General features: G+C 42.7%; 1 protein-coding gene across 3 annotated transcripts in view; it reads right to left on the reverse strand.

Annotated features, from left to right (window-relative positions):
* Nucleotides 1–15,801, reverse strand: part of sh3bp5lb (SH3-binding domain protein 5-like, b) — a 60,027-nt gene that overhangs the window by 18,242 nt on the left and 25,984 nt on the right. For all 3 annotated transcript variants that reach the window (XM_075450471.1, XM_075450470.1, XM_075450469.1), the window contains 2 exons: nucleotides 14,522–14,650; nucleotides 12,158–12,319 (listed from right to left, as the gene is read on the reverse strand). In XM_075450471.1, the coding sequence (XP_075306586.1) occupies nucleotides 12,158–12,319; nucleotides 14,522–14,650 (291 nt within the window). The remainder of the gene's footprint in view (nucleotides 1–12,157; nucleotides 12,320–14,521; nucleotides 14,651–15,801) is intronic.

Genomic DNA, 15,801 nt, shown 5'->3' on the forward strand with positions numbered 1-15,801 from the left:
TTTCGGATAGTTCAGCTGATTGCGAGGTGGCCTTTGTAAGCTGGAATGTAAAGTCCTTGAACCACCCCACCAAACGAAAAAAAATATTAACTCATCTGAGTAAATTAAAGGTGGGAATCGCCTTTCTCCAGGAGACACACCTCCGAACTTTTGATCATTTTCGACTCAGGGGAGGATGGATCGGACAATCATATCACTCTAATTTTCATTCTAAATCTAGAGGTGTGGCCATCCTTATTAATAAGAACATCCCATTTGTTATGTCAAAGGTTGAAACGGACTCCTCAGGCCGCTACATAATTGTAGTAGGCAGACTGTACAACACACCGGTTGTCCTGGCCAATGTATATGCACCACACTGGGATGACAACTCCTTCTTTATAAATTTCTTTGCGCACATCCCCAATATGGACACGCATCATCTCATCCTTGGAGGTGATATGAATTGCACGCTATAACCTACTTTGGACCGTAGTTCATCTAAGACTGCGTCCAAATCCAGTGCAGCTTCTCAACTGCAGCTTTTTCTTGATACGTATGGTGTAGTTGATGTGTGGCGCTTTCAAAACCCTACAGCTAGAAGTTACTCCTTCTTTTCTCCAGTCCACAAAACATACTCACGCATAGACTATTTGTTTTTGGATAAAAAACTTCTCTCACTAATTAAAAAATGTGAATATCAGGCCATAGTTATCTCGGACCACGCACCCTTGTTGATGACGCTATGCATACCGATTTCCAAAGCCAATTATCACCCCTGGCGTCTTAACACTTTACTTCTTTCAGATGAAGACTTTATCAAATTCATCTCCTCTGAAATAACCTTCTTCCTGGACATAACCAGACTCCAGGAATGTCCTCTTTGACAGTGTGGGAATCCATGAAGGCGTATTTGAGAGGACAAATAATATCGTATAGCGCACAACAAAGGAAACGTCACAATATGAGACTTGAACAGCTAACAAATGATGCTACCCTTGCTGTTACCCCATCCGATGATTTATTCAAACTACGACTAACTTTTCAAACTGAGTTCAACCTACTATCAACGAGACACATTGAAAACCTAATAAATAAGTCACAGAGTAAAATATACGAAAGTGGTGAAAAGACAGGGAGGATTCTTGCCCAACAACTCCACCAGAAAACTGTGGATAGGACAATAGCTGAGATAAACGACGAATCTGGCATCAAACATACTGACCATTCCGAGATTAATTCTTGTTTCCACAAATTTTACTCGAAGCTGTATGATAGTGAATCCCTTAGTGACCACGCTTTGTTTGACTCTTTTTTTAGGAAAATAAAGGTTCCTACAATTGATGACAAAATTGTATCCGAGCTAGACAAATCACTTTCTGTAGAGGAACTTATTAAAGCGATTAGGCTCATGCAAACCGGAAAATCCCCAGGACCCGATGGGTTTCCAAGTGAATTCTTTCAGAAATTTGCAGACCAACTCTCTCCCATCCTGCTCTCTGTATTTGAGGAGTCATATGCCACTGGCTCCCTTCCTCTAACAATGCGACAAGCTATTATCTCCCTTATTCCGAAAAAGATAGAAACCTTTTAGATTGTGGTTCATACCGTCCCATCTCACTCTTAAATGTGGATCGTAAAATTATCTCCAAAATCCTGGCTTGCCGCTTAGAGACAGTGTTGCCCTCAATTGTAGCCGATGATCAAACTGGCTTTATTAAAGGTCGCCATTCCTTCTTTAACATTAGACGCCTATTTAATATTCTTTATGGTCCCACTCCACCCGACTTTCCAGAAATATTACTATCACTTGATGCAGAGAAGGCGTTTGACCGGGTGGAGTGGGATTACCTTTTCTACACTCTCAGACAATTTGGCTTTAGTGAAAAATTTATCTCCTGGATTAAAATTCTGTACTCCTCCCCACTAGCAGCCGTCTGTACGAACAACAACCTCTCCTCCTACTTCCCTCTCCACCGCGGCACCCGGTAGGGTTGTCACCTGTCACCCCTCCTGTTCGCCATTGCGATCGAGCCACTAGCCTTAGCTATACGTGGTGAAGAAAATATAAAGGGAATACAGAGATATGACTCAGATAATAAGGTGTCCTTGTATGCTGACGACACGCTTCTATATCTGTCTCAACCTTTGAGTAGTCTACCTATTACTCTGAACCTTCTTGAAGAATTCGGCAAAATATCAGGATACAAAATCAATCTACAAAAGTCTGAAATTATGCCAGTAAATGCAGCAGCAAAACAAATTGACTTTGGTTTGTTCCCACTTAAAGTCAGTTCACACAAATTCAAATACCTAGGAATCTGGATAACACATGACTTAAAAGACATATTCAAAACCAATTTTTCACCGCTATTAAACCACCTTAAGCAAGACTTAGAACGCTGGAATTTTCTCCCCGTCTCTGGGTGGCAGAATTAACGTAATTAAAATGAATGTTTTGCCCAAATTTTTATATGTATTTCAGTGCATCCCCTTATATCTATCCAAATCTTTTTTTATGTCATTGAACAATTTGGTGTCAGGATTTATATGGAACAAGAAAACCCCCCGTATACGGAAAAGAATCTTACAACAACATCGCCGTTATGGAGGATTATCCCTCCCTAACTTTCAGTTTTACTATTGGGCAGCTAACATAAGGACTATGCTGTTTTGGAAAGATCCTCCATCTGCCACTAACCCTGAGTGGTTACGAATGGAAACCTCCTCGTGTCTTCATACCTCCTTACATTCACTTCTATGCTCAAAACTCCCCCTCTGGGAACCGATATCTAAATACACCTCGAATCCGATTGTGAAGCATTCCTTTAAAATACTGACACAATTCAGACGAAGCTTTTCTCTTAAAGACATGGTAGGTAATCCTGTTCAGAAACACATTTTGTAATACTGGGTGAAATGGTCCGTCTATCCTGAGAGAAATCTATACAAGATGTATTTAGAAAAAGGGACGAAAATAATCAGACCTCTGTGGCAGCTGCAGGACTGAGAAAAAGCTGACGCCTACAAAAAACCAATCAGATGCCTCTGCTTTCTGCCTACGCCCCCCTCTGCCGGCTCCCTGCTCCATGTGCGCATGCGGTTCCACCGGCTTTGGATGAAGCACTGACGGAATGGGGAGGGGGGGGTGGAGCTTAGAGGAGGGGACACTTTCGAATCTTGCTAGCTCTCTTGCTAGCTCTCTAGGATTACCTACCATAGCTTTAAGGATTTGCCCACTTGTGCCCCTATAATAAAAAACCACCAGTTCACGCCATCAGTTATGGACGGTGCTTTTTATGAATGGACTAATAGAGGGGTTGCCACAATAAAGAACCTATTCATAGATAATATCTTTGCAACCTTTGATCAGTTAAAGCTCAAATTCAAAATCCCAAACTCTCAGTTTTTCAGATTTTTGCAGCTCCGTAATTTCATATCAAAAACACTTACACATTTCCCATCCCAGCCGCCTGACTCCCTCTTAAATCACATTTTGAAGTTTAAAGCAGGCTCCAAAGGGGTGATTGGGAGCATATACTCCCTACTAAATTCATATAATTTGGAGCCGTTGACATCACTAAAGACTCAGTGGGAGGCTGACTTGGGGTCTGAACTTCCTGACAATATCTGGGAAAGAGCCTTAGATAGAATACATTCGTCCTCAATCTGCCTACGACATATAGTTATCCAGTTCAAAGTTGTACATCGCCTTCATTGGTCTAAAGTAAGGTTAGCAAAATTCACACCTACTATTGACCCCATTTGTGATCGATGCAGACAGATGCCAGCCACCCTCTCACACATGTTTTGGTCTTGTTCGAAATTAGACAACTTCTGGCAATCAATATTTAAAACTTTTTCAGATGTTTTGCGAATACCTATAGAGCCTTCTGCCATTACAGCCATATTTGGAACAACTCCTTATGACGCTCACCTTAATCATAAGACGAAGAGCATGATAGCCTTTGCAACTCTCATAGCCAGGCGACTGATACTGTTTAAGTGGAAGGAGAAACTTCCCCCAACCTTTAAAATGTGGATCAACGACCTTCTGCACCATTTGGTATTAGAGAAGATTCGTTATTCCACAAAAATGTCATTACTGTCCTAAATTAAATTTATCACAATATTTTCAGAACATTTAATTCCCATTAACAAATGCTTATAAAATCAAGTAAATATATTTAAAAAAAAAAATACTGTTCCTTTAGAGCAAAAAGAAAAATACACAAATATTTAAGACCCATGCAATCTGAATTTAAGACAATTTAATACTTTTTAAGGTCTTATTTTCAGGAAAATTGATTTACGACTTTTTAAGACTTTTTAAGGACCCGCGGCCACCCTGGGAAGGTGTGAGACTGCGTTCAGGCCACAGCAGGTGAACTGTTCATATTCTAAGTACAATCGTTTCATTTCATTGTTCATGTGGAGCTACTGGGGCCACAGTCAGTGGTTTTGTCTGCTATACATCTGCTTGATGTGTGATGGCACGGTGCGGATTCTCTGTGCAGCTTGTTCCGACTGAATATTAATTAAAAATTAATGAAAATGAAATGCTATTGAATATGTCATTATTATCACAAGACAAATACAACTTGAAACAAGACCATTTAAACCTCAGCACTTATATTTTATATCATTTTTAAAATTAAAGCGACGGGTAAAAATAGATTAGGACGGGATTTTTACGACCCTGTCAGTCAAAATGACGGACAACGAAAAAGTCTAGCGCAACCTCTGATATATATACATATACATATATGCATAAAGAGACATATGCATATGTCTATATATGTGTGTATATACTGTATACATATGGAACACTTTAATTTAATTATTTGGATGGGTGAATGAATATTGTGTATCCATCCATCTATATATATATATATAGATAGATAGATGGATATGGTATGTGTGTATGTATATATATATATATATATATCCTCCTTTAACTTGTGTTTTCCTGTCTCAACAGGTATCCTTTGAATGGTGTTACAGTGTTTGTTGTCCCCGCTTTTCTGTCTGCTCAAACCCCAGCTGGTGGAGGCGGATGGCCACCCTTCCTGGTTCTGGTTCTGATGGCCACCCTTCCTGGTTCTGGTTCTGATGGCCACCCTTCCTGGTTCTGGTTCTGCCAGAGGTTTCTTCCTGTTCAAAGGGAGTCGTTTCTCTCCACAGTCGCCTCAGGCACGCTCAGGACGGGAGATTGGACTGAAGACAAGTTTCGGTGTAATTTGTTGGTTTCCTTAGCTAGGAAACTGTTTTTGAATTGGCTCTATATGTATCAATTACACTAATTTAAAATTTAATTAAATGGATTTGATTGGGTTTTTTGTCTGTCCAGGGTGTACCCTGGCTCTCTCCCGATGACAGCTGGGATAGGTTCCAGCCCCCCAACCCGACCAATGGACTCAGCGGGTATAGAAAATGGATGGATGGATGGATTTGATTGGATTATGATTACAATTAATTGGACTCTAATTGGCTTGAATTGGACTGTATCATTGAAGTGCTTTGAGATGACATTTTTTGTGATTTGGCTATATAAATAAACTGAATTGAAATGAACAGCAACATAATATCGTTTGCATTATTTTCCTTCTATGAAAACTGTATGCTCTGTATTCAACGAGTGTATAATAAAAATGCTGCTGCTGCTCAAAGGTCCTAAAACACAAGTGTGAACAAAAATGATAATACAAGGGGTGGTTGATGGCTTAGTGGGTTGTGCAGGCACCCCATGTACAGAGGATACAGTCTGACCCGGCTCAAGTCCCGCATCAGATAGCCTTTGCTGCATGTCATTCCCCCTCTCTATGCTTCCTATTTCCTGTCTTTCTCTCCAATTGTCCTATCTAGGGATGTCCCGATCCAATCACGTGATCAGAAATCGGGGCCGATCACATGGTTTCAGACTCGATCGGAATCGGACGTTTCATCCCAATCAGGGATCAGATATATAGCCTATCTATATATATATACAGTGGAAACAGCTTATAGTGGTCACGGATATAGTAATCAACCGCTTATATAGATCAAAAGGCTTGGGACAGAATCATTTCTATACAAATGCTGTTTAAATAATTTGTTTATAGTAATCAAGAAATCCGCTTATAATGTTCATTTTTGGCCATTTTATGAATGTAAACATGTGCAAAAATAATTTTAAAACGACGTGTAGCTATTTTATTTTTTACTTCCTTGATTCCTTTCTGGACGTCTGCTTCTGCCTCGCTAGCTAACGTAACGAGTTGACACCGGGCAGCAAGCGCAACACAAGACAGAGGTAGCTTTAATTTTCTTGATGCAGTTATCTTCTATGTTGTTGTTCTATGAAACAGTTCGTTTCAAACTTTATTTTCAGACATGTTAAAAAATGCACCAAAGGCACAGCAGAGCCGACGCACAGAATAAGTTACTTAGGCCTACTGTATTTGAGTTATGTCTGCGCACTGCGCAGTACTGTGCTGTGATTAGGCATTTGTTTCAAACTTTATTTTCAGACTTGTAAGAAAAAAAATGCACCGGCGGCACAGCAGAGAATAAGTTACGTACTGTATGTGGCGTTTACATTTCCAAGTAACGCGAGGCGGACGACTTTATATTTCTAATGCGCTTGTTTATTCAACATAGACACGACCAACACGCTGACATGACATCTCCCCCCCTTTTCAAGTATAGTAGGCAAAACACTATACCAACATGGACTGTTAACTTTAACTATACGTTTAATCTTGTACACCCACATTATCTCAGTCATGCCCAACAGGAAAAACATTCTTACAAAGTTTCTCCTGTTTTTTTTTTTGTTTTTTTTCCTCAACAGTAACTAAGGGTGTGGGTAGACTGCCACAGTCCCTTGAGATGAGAAGGGATTTATTCTGCCCTTTTGTCCATCATCCCAACTAACTTGCATACCTGGGGTTTGGTTTAACAGTCCGACCAAACCTGGTGACGACTGAAGTTGGGTGTCCAGAGGAACCAGGCGTGTCAGCAGGAGCACTGGCGGTGGTTAAGCCCTGCTCAGCTGGCTCACGCTGTCCATCTTGATCCGTCGGCTGAGGAACATCCATCTTTCGCGGTGATGACAGCTCCTGGTTGACCAGCCGGATGTGGCGCCGATTCCGTCGCGGTGTGTCGCCTCGCTCCGTCTCCAGTGTAAAGGAACATGGCGCAGCCTCTTGGCGCTGCACAGTCGCTGATGTTGTCCAAGCCTTTTCTCCGTCAATCTTCAATCTGACTTTATCGCCGATGGAGAGTGGTAGTAGAGGCTTGGTGTAGCTTTTGTATGACGGTTTCTGAGTTTGTCTTTGGTAAGTCTAGGATCTCGAGCCATCTGGAGAAGTAGTCGATCACGATCAAGTAGTGACGACCTTTGAACTCGCACAGGTCAGCTGCGAGCTTTTGCCATGGTAGATCTGGCAATGGTGTAGAGATCAACGGTTCTCTGTTTTGACTCGGTCTGTAGATGCTGCAATGTTTACATGACATCACAAGCTTTTTCACATCACTGGCGATGCCCGGCCACCACACAGCGCCATTGTACCGTTCTCGGCACTTGGTAAGGCCTTGGTGGCCCTCGTGAATCTTCTGCAACATGTAGTCTCTCATACTGCTAGGAATCACAATCTGCTTGCCACGTCGCAGCAATCCATTGGCCTCACTGAGTGAGCCGCGCTCTCTGAAGTAGGTGCTTGCTCTGACAGCTACACTCTTTGAGTGTTCCGGCCACCCATTTTGGACATACTTGAGGACACTCTGGAGCTCACCATCTGTTCTTGCCTGATCTTTTATCTGCTCGATGATCGGCTTCCTCACTCTCAGGTCATCCTCCACTGAGTCCACGTACGCTTTCACCTCCCCTTCTAGGTCACCTGGATTGGTGTCCGCCATGGGTTGCCTAGATAGGGCGTCTGCGACGATTAAGTGTTTGCCTGGAACATATTCTGCGACTGGGTTAAACTTCATTAACCTGATAAGCAGGCGCTGACACTGAATCGGTGTGGTGTCGAGGTCTTTTGTGTTTATTAGAGTTGTCAGTGGCTTGTGGTCTGTAAGCAGCTTGTAGCTTTCTAAGCCACAAAGATACTGGTAGAAACGCTCAGAGGCCCACACTCCAGCAAGGCACTCTTTTTCGATCTGAGCGTATCTCTTCTCGGCATCAGTCAACGTACGCGAACAGAACGCAACAGGCTTCAGGACCCCTTCATGGCTCTGCAGGAGGACTCCTCCGAGCCCGTAACTGCTTGCGTCTGCACTGACGACGGTTGGCTTCGCTGGATCAAAGAACTCCAAGACTGGTGCTGATGAGATTAACCGTTTCACTTCTGTGAACGCTCTGTCTTGCTGAGGACCCCAGCACCAGTCACGCTCAGTCTTGAGCAGCTCGTTGAGCGGCTGTACCACTGTGGAGAGGTTTGGTAGGTAACGGCCAATGTAGTTCACCATACCAAGCAGCCTTCTCAGCTCACTCACATTCTGAGGTGGTCCCATTGTTGTTATGGCTTTAACCCTCTCTGGATTAGGGGCTATGCCGTCCTTGGTCACGACCTGTCCCAGGAAGTTCAGCTCTGGTTGGCTAAGCCTGCATTTGTCTTTGTTGAGTCGTAAACCTGCGGCGGTGATTGTCTCCATGACTCGCTTTAGCCTCTGGTCGTGTATTTCCTGTGTTTCTCCGCAGACCAATATGTCGTCCATGTACACGACTGTCCCCTCGTGCCCATGCAGTAGCTCAGACATCTTTCGCTGAAAGATCTCGGGCGCCGATGTGATCCCAAACGGTAGGCGCTTAAAACAGTATCTGCCTTGGGGCGTGATGAAGGTGGTCAGACGTGCACTTTCCTCTTCTAGAGGAATTTGCCAGAATCCGCTCTCGGCGTCGAGGCTGGAGAACACAGTACACTTCGCTAGCTTGGGCATGATGTCATCCAAGGTAGGTAAGATAAACTTTTCACGTTTTACATTTTCATTTAGCCTTTTCAGGTCCACGCAAATTCTTATTTTTCCATTCTTTTTCATTACAAGTACCATGGGCGCGCACCATTCGGTCGGATCAGTAACTTTTTCTATTATGCCCAACGACTCCATTCTCTTTAACTCCTCTTCGACCTTACGGAGTAGTGGAATTGGAACTCGCCGTGGCGTAGCGATGCTGTATGGCTCTGCGCCTTCTTTGAGTATGATTCTCACTGGTTCTCCTTTCAGTGTGCCTAAGCCACTGAATGTGCTGATCTCCTCTATGTGCTTAATTAGGCCCAGTCTGGTTGCCACTGTTCTGCTCAGGAGATTTTCCCCATTAGTTTTAACTACAACTACTCTGAAGCAGCAATTCCGCAGTTTCCCACTGATATTAGCTTTTAATTTAGCTAAAAACTGCCCCCTTGTGGCCACAGTGCCACCTGGACTCTGAAGGGTGTTCTTCACTTCACTGAGTTTAGGCTTTCTCCGCAGTGTTTCATATGTGGCTTCAGACATGATTGAGGTATCTGCACCGGAATCTATCTTAAATGACACTGGCGTATCTGCTACATCTAAAGTGGCGCGCCATGGTGGCTCATCCTCTGCTAGTGGTGCATCTTTTTGTTTTAGCTCTACTGAGCCTAGGAACACTGTGTCATCCTCTTCAGCTTCGGTTACCTCTTGAACAGCTTTTGAATAGCACACAGCAGCAAAGTGCCCAATTTTGTTGCACTTCATGCATCTTTTTCCTCTTGCTTTGCACTGCTCCGCCTCCGTATGACTACGCCCACATCTCGTGCATGCTCCCTTTTTCGTCTTCTTGTTTATCTTTGCCATGTTTCCATATCTCTTATGTTCAGTTTTCCACTCCGATTTTACATTGTCCACGTGCTCTGCGCCGTGCCCTCTCTCTGTATTCTGTGACTTGATCAGCTCACAATGCCTGGCTGTTTCAATGGCAGTCTTCAATGTTAAATCACTTTTCATTTGCAGTTTCAGCGACACTTGTTTATCTCTAATTCCGATCACTATGCGATCCCGCATTTGTTCCTCTTTTAGTGCTCCAAAATCACAGTTTTCAGCTAGTTCATACAGTTGCCTGACGAATGCTTCCACACTCTCGCCTGGTTGTTGAACTCTTGAGTGAAACTTAGCACGCTCATAGATCACGTTTCGTCTCGGAATGAAATGTTCATCAAATTTAGCCATCACAACGTCGTATTTATCCGCATCCGTTGCTCTATTAAACGTGAATGCCTTGAAAATGTGCTCAGCCTCGGCTCCCATGGAATAAATCAATGCATTTACCTGCACTTTTTCCTCCTCCTCCGTAAGCAGTGAAGCTATACGATACCTGCCGAATCTTAGCTTCCAGTCAGGCCATGCTTCGGGCTTTGAGAAGTCAAACTGCTCCGGTGGGGTAAACTTCGCCATGGGGATGCACACTCCGGTTCTTCCCACTCACGTCCGACGTTTCTCGGCTCAAATCCAGTTGACTCCTGACACCATGTGGCGTTTACATTTCCAAGTAACGCGAGGCGGACGACTTTATATTTCTAATGCGCTTGTTTATTCAACATAGACACGACCAACACGCTGACATGACACTGTATTTGAGTTAGCCTACAGTATGTCTGCGCAGTGCGCAGTACTGTAATTAAACTTGCATGATAATAAAATTCAGTAAATGCTGAAGCTATCCGTTTCATTTAATTTTTCTCATTGAAAAACGATACAAATCGCATTTAGATGATATTCTGCATAAAAAAATAAGTGAAATACCTGTACTGTAATACAAATTCGGTTTTAGTAATCAACCGCTTATAGTGTTCAAATTGGCTCTGGACCAACGTGATCACTATAAGCGGTTTCCACTGTATATATTTATTCTCATTATTTTTTTTATCAGAACTACAATATCTCAAAACAAATGTGAAAAAAATAACAGCTTAGTATTTCCTGTTATGTGGTGGTAAAGTCAGAGCATCTCAACCATAGACATAATATACGTAGACGCCTCATAGACTGGCGCGGCCTATTGGAGCTGACGTTTCAGCGCGGCCGCCATCTTGGATGGGTCTCCACTGCCCCCACATTACATTTATTTCGACTGAGGAAGGTGAATATCCCCAACTACAATAATCACAACTCCCAGAATTTTTATGTCTACGGTCTCAGCTCCACACAGAAACATGCAGCATGACGTCACTTTGCTGCCGTAAAGCGAAGCAGAACACGGCAGCAGCTTGAAGCTGGGGGCCGAATGTCTGTGGTGTGGAGGTATTTTAAAGTGGATGACAAAAACGTTGCGATTGCAAACTATGAGATATGCAAACTTGGGTTTTCAAGAGGTGGCGAGGACATGGCTAACATCCTTGATGAGAACAGGAACAGGCTCACACCTGACAATGCAGAGATGTTGGTTTTCATCAAGAGAAAAGTACATTTCCTTCTGTGCAGCCAGAGGAGGAGAGGAAGAATTAGGAGTGCTGTTAAAGCACATTACTGCCATACTTTATAACACTGTGGCACTTTTATTTGCTTATTTGTTTCCATACCTGCAGGTATTTCAGGTTGAGCTGCTGCTGGTTTTTATATCAGACATTGTTGCACTAAACTACAATGTGAAGAATTTGTTTATTACTTTATTACTTTTTTGTTCAAGCTACCCCACAGAAGTGCTCTGTTTATAAGTGTTTAATGATAAAATAAGTAAATAAAATAAAGAATCAGGGACATCCTGGATCTGTTTCTTTGCCGTTCTTCATTTTTTTCATGTACTGTAGAAGTATCGGATCGGGACTCGGTATCGTCAGATACTCAAAATCAAATGACTCGGACTCGGAAGCAAAAAAACCTGATCGGGACATCCCTGGTCCTATCCAATAAGGCATAAAAAGCCCCAAAAAATGATTATGTAAAATGTTTAATCCCTGTTTAGCTAAACTGACACAGGATTTAATGGCATGGTATGTAGTTCAACAATACAGCATTGTTAAATATCTAAACTATTTAATTGTCAGTGTGATTCTGAGTATGACTCCAGGAAAGATTCACTACCAGCAACCACTCCATCCAAATGTACAAATGAAGTACACAAGTTCCTCATCAACTTAAGCACTCCACTTACTATAATCAAGTGGTTAAACATGCTGCATATCCATTCTGTTTATTTAAACTGCACCACAGCATCATTGAGATGGCAGGGTGATACCTTGGCTGTGGCATGGTTAAGCATTTCCTGCCAGGTTGGGTCCATGGTGTTCTTGTCAGCCAGTAGGCCCTGCTCTGCCACATAAACCATCTCTCTGGCAGCAGAGTGCATGGACACAGCCCTCTCATATCTAAGAGCTGCCTTCTGGGTTTCCTGTTGAGCCTGTGGAAACAAACAAAATGAAAACGATCCACTGTGAACAATGTGAAGAAAACAAGCATTGATGGTGGCCTTTCAAACTTCAGGCTTCTGTCCTATCTATGCATTTCAGAACCTTACAATTTAAATGTTGTCCATATTGACAGTTCCATATTGGATTTGATCAATCTGTCTTTGTTGACAGGATATGTACCTCAGACTTTTAAGGTTGCTGTAATTAAACCTTTACTTAAAAAACCTACTCTTGACTCAGAAGTGTTAGCTCATTATAGACCTATATCCAATCTCCCTTTTATGTCTAAAGTTCTTGAAAAAATAGTTGCAGCTCAGCTTTGTGATCATTTCCACAGAAATAATCTGTTTGAAGAGTTTCAGTCAGGATTCAGAGTGCATCATAGCACAGAAACTGCACTGCTGAAAGTTACCAATGATCTCCTCTTAGCCTCTGATAGCGGACTTGTGTCTGTGCTTGTCCTGTTGGATCTCAGTGCTACATTTGATACGGTCGATCACAGTATCTTATTACACAGACTTGAACATGTTATTGGGATTAAAGGAACTGCATTAGGCCCGTTTAAGTCATATTTATCTGATAGATTTCAGTTTGTTCTTGTAAATGAAGAATCTTCCTCACACACCAGAGTAAGTCATGGAGTTCCCCAGGGTTCTGTGCTTGGACCGATTCTTTTCACTTTATACATGCTTCCATTAGGTAACATTATTAGACAGCATGGCATAAATTTCCATTGCTATGCTGATGATACTCAGCTGTACTTATCTATAAAACCAGATGAACCCAATAGGTTGGTCAGACTACAAGCATGTCTTAAAGACATAAAGACCTGGATGACTCAGAACTGTCTGCTTCTAAATTCAGACAAAACTGAAGTCGTTATCTTTGGACCTGAGCGCTTCAGGGAGAAATTGTCTAGCTATATAGTTACTCTAGATGGTATTTCCTTGGCTTCTAGTTCTACAGTGAGGAACCTTGGAGTTATTTTTGACCAGAATTTATCATTTGACTCGCATATAAAACAGGTTTCTAGGACTGCCTTCTTTCATCTTCGTAATATTGTTAAAATCAGGAACATCTTGTCTCAGAGTGATGCAGAAAAACTGCTCCATGCATTTGTTACTTCAAGATTGGACTACTGTAATTCTTTATTATTGGGCTGTCCCACATATTCTCTGAAAAGCCTTCAGTTGATCCAAAATGCTGCAGCCAGAGTTCTGATGAGAACTAACAGGAGAGATCATATTTCTCCAGTTTTAGCTTCTCTTCATTGGCTCCCTGTTAAATTCAGAATAGAATTTAAGATTCTTCTCCTTACATATAAAGCTCTTAATGACCGAGCTCCATCATATCTTAAAGATCTCATTGTAAGATATTTTCCTAACAGAGCACTTTGCTCTCAAACTGCAGGTTTGCTTGAGGTTCCCAGAGTTTCTAAAAGTAGAATGGGAGGCAGAGCCTTCAGTTATCAGGCCCCTCTCTGTGGAACCAGCTGCCAGTTTGGGAGGCAGAGCCTTCAGTTATCAGGCCCCTCTCTGTGGAACCAGCTGCCAGTTTGGGAGGCAGAGCCTTCAGTTATCAGGCCCCTCTCTGTGGAACTAGCTGCCAGTTTGGCTTCAGGAAGCAGACACCCTTTCCACTTCTAAGACCAGGCTTAAAACTTTCCTTTCTGATAAAGCTTATAGTTAGGGATGGCTCAGGTGATCCTGAAACATCCCATAGTTAAGCTGCTATAGGCCCAGCCTGCTGGGGGGCCTCATCTGTCACACCTTTCCTCACTTTACTCTCTTTATGTATATGTGACATTATTGTGGTCATTAACTCGTGTTTCCCTGTTCCAACAGATATCCTTTGAATGGTGTTACAGTGCCGCCGCCCCCTTTTTAGTATTTTATTTTCTATTTTAGTTTATTATGTATTTTATTATAGTTGTGTTTTTGTCGATGATACTATCACAGTAAATTCCAAAGAGTTCAGAAACTATCAAACACTGATGTATGTGACACAAAATAAAAGCATTATATGCCCCTTTAACTCCCCCAAAGCTGAGAGTCGCTCACTGTACTCAACATCAATATTTTGTTCATCCTATTAAGCTGAACAAAGATGAATAACTGCAACGGATTATGTTTGGTATACCAAATTCCTTTCTCAATGATCTGTGGATATTCAAGAGTAGCTACAATACTTACTTCTTTTGCTAGTCTGCGAGCTTCATAGTAAGGCCTTGCTTTCTCAATGCAGGCACCAAGCTGAGAGCCCTGAGCATTGAGCTTCCTCGCAGAGTCAGTGAGAATCTTCCTGTAGCTGGATCTGGCATCCTAAGGGGAAAACAGACATGGAAAAACTTGCCATGAAATGATGTAAAAGCTGAGACTGTGATAACAGGACGCAGTGGTCTGTTTTGAGGCATGGGTGGGTTACACAGTTGTCTGATAAGGCACCAGGTAAAGGAGGTGCCAAAGTCATTTTTTCTCTCTCTCTTCTAGAACACCCTGCACTAGTTAACAGTTCATTGCTCTTGTTGAGTTTTTCTGCTGAGACTTTTCAGCCTGGTTTGGAAGCTGTGCTGATTGAGTGATTTCTATAGTAGTAAAAAACGTGATTTGATTCTTTTATGATGAGTTAGAATGCCAAAGGAGGAACTCTATGAGTGTAAAGGCGGTAGCATGGTTGCCGCGTCTGTCACGGCGGTGTCGCACCGTGACGTCAAAATGACGTTTTAGGCCTGGCGCTTCCCTTGAAAAGACGGCGCAGCGCGTTGTCGTGCACCAGTCGATTTTTGTAACTTGGCGGCGCTGAGCACAACGAACCGGATGGACCGTTGTGAGACCAGGCTCAGTGAGGAGGTGCGTTTGTACAGACAGCTGTACGAAACTGCAGTGAAACAGCACAGGGAGCACGTAAACTCCCCAAACTGGTGCACAGAGATGGGCAGAACTTTGGGGAAAGAGGGAGAGTTCTGTAAGAATGTGTGGAAGAAGCTACGGGACAGATACGTGAAGGCAAAGAAGAGGGCAGAGACTCTGTTGATGCCGGGGGCTTCAAACCTTCACCTCTTTTAACTGAATTAAAAAATTAAAATGATCCGAAAACTGCAGCAGTATCATTAATTACAGTATTCCTGCTCTTGACAGCGGCATTGTTTTCTTCTCCACTTTCGTGGTTGTAGAGTAACCTTAACGTAGCAGCGCCACCTCTGTGACGGAGAAAATTGCAACTACTGGCGCGCAACGACTTGCGCCACTATATAGGGTCCTATGGCGGGCACAAACTCGTGACGTCATCAACACCGCGCGCGCGAGCAGACGCGGCAACCATGCTAGAGCCTTAAAAACCCAACTAATGCCCAGAATAAGACCCAAACACCCAATGAGATGAAGATGAGATGCAGTGGGTGGAGAGTCAGAGCAAGACAAAGGGAAAACCAAGAAAGTTTTAAAGATTTCTTCCACAGATCATCATAGGCAAT

The sequence above is a fragment of the Odontesthes bonariensis genome, chromosome 18, assembly GCF_027942865.1.
Source record: "Odontesthes bonariensis isolate fOdoBon6 chromosome 18, fOdoBon6.hap1, whole genome shotgun sequence".
NCBI classification, from domain to species: Eukaryota; Metazoa; Chordata; class Actinopteri; order Atheriniformes; family Atherinopsidae; genus Odontesthes; species Odontesthes bonariensis.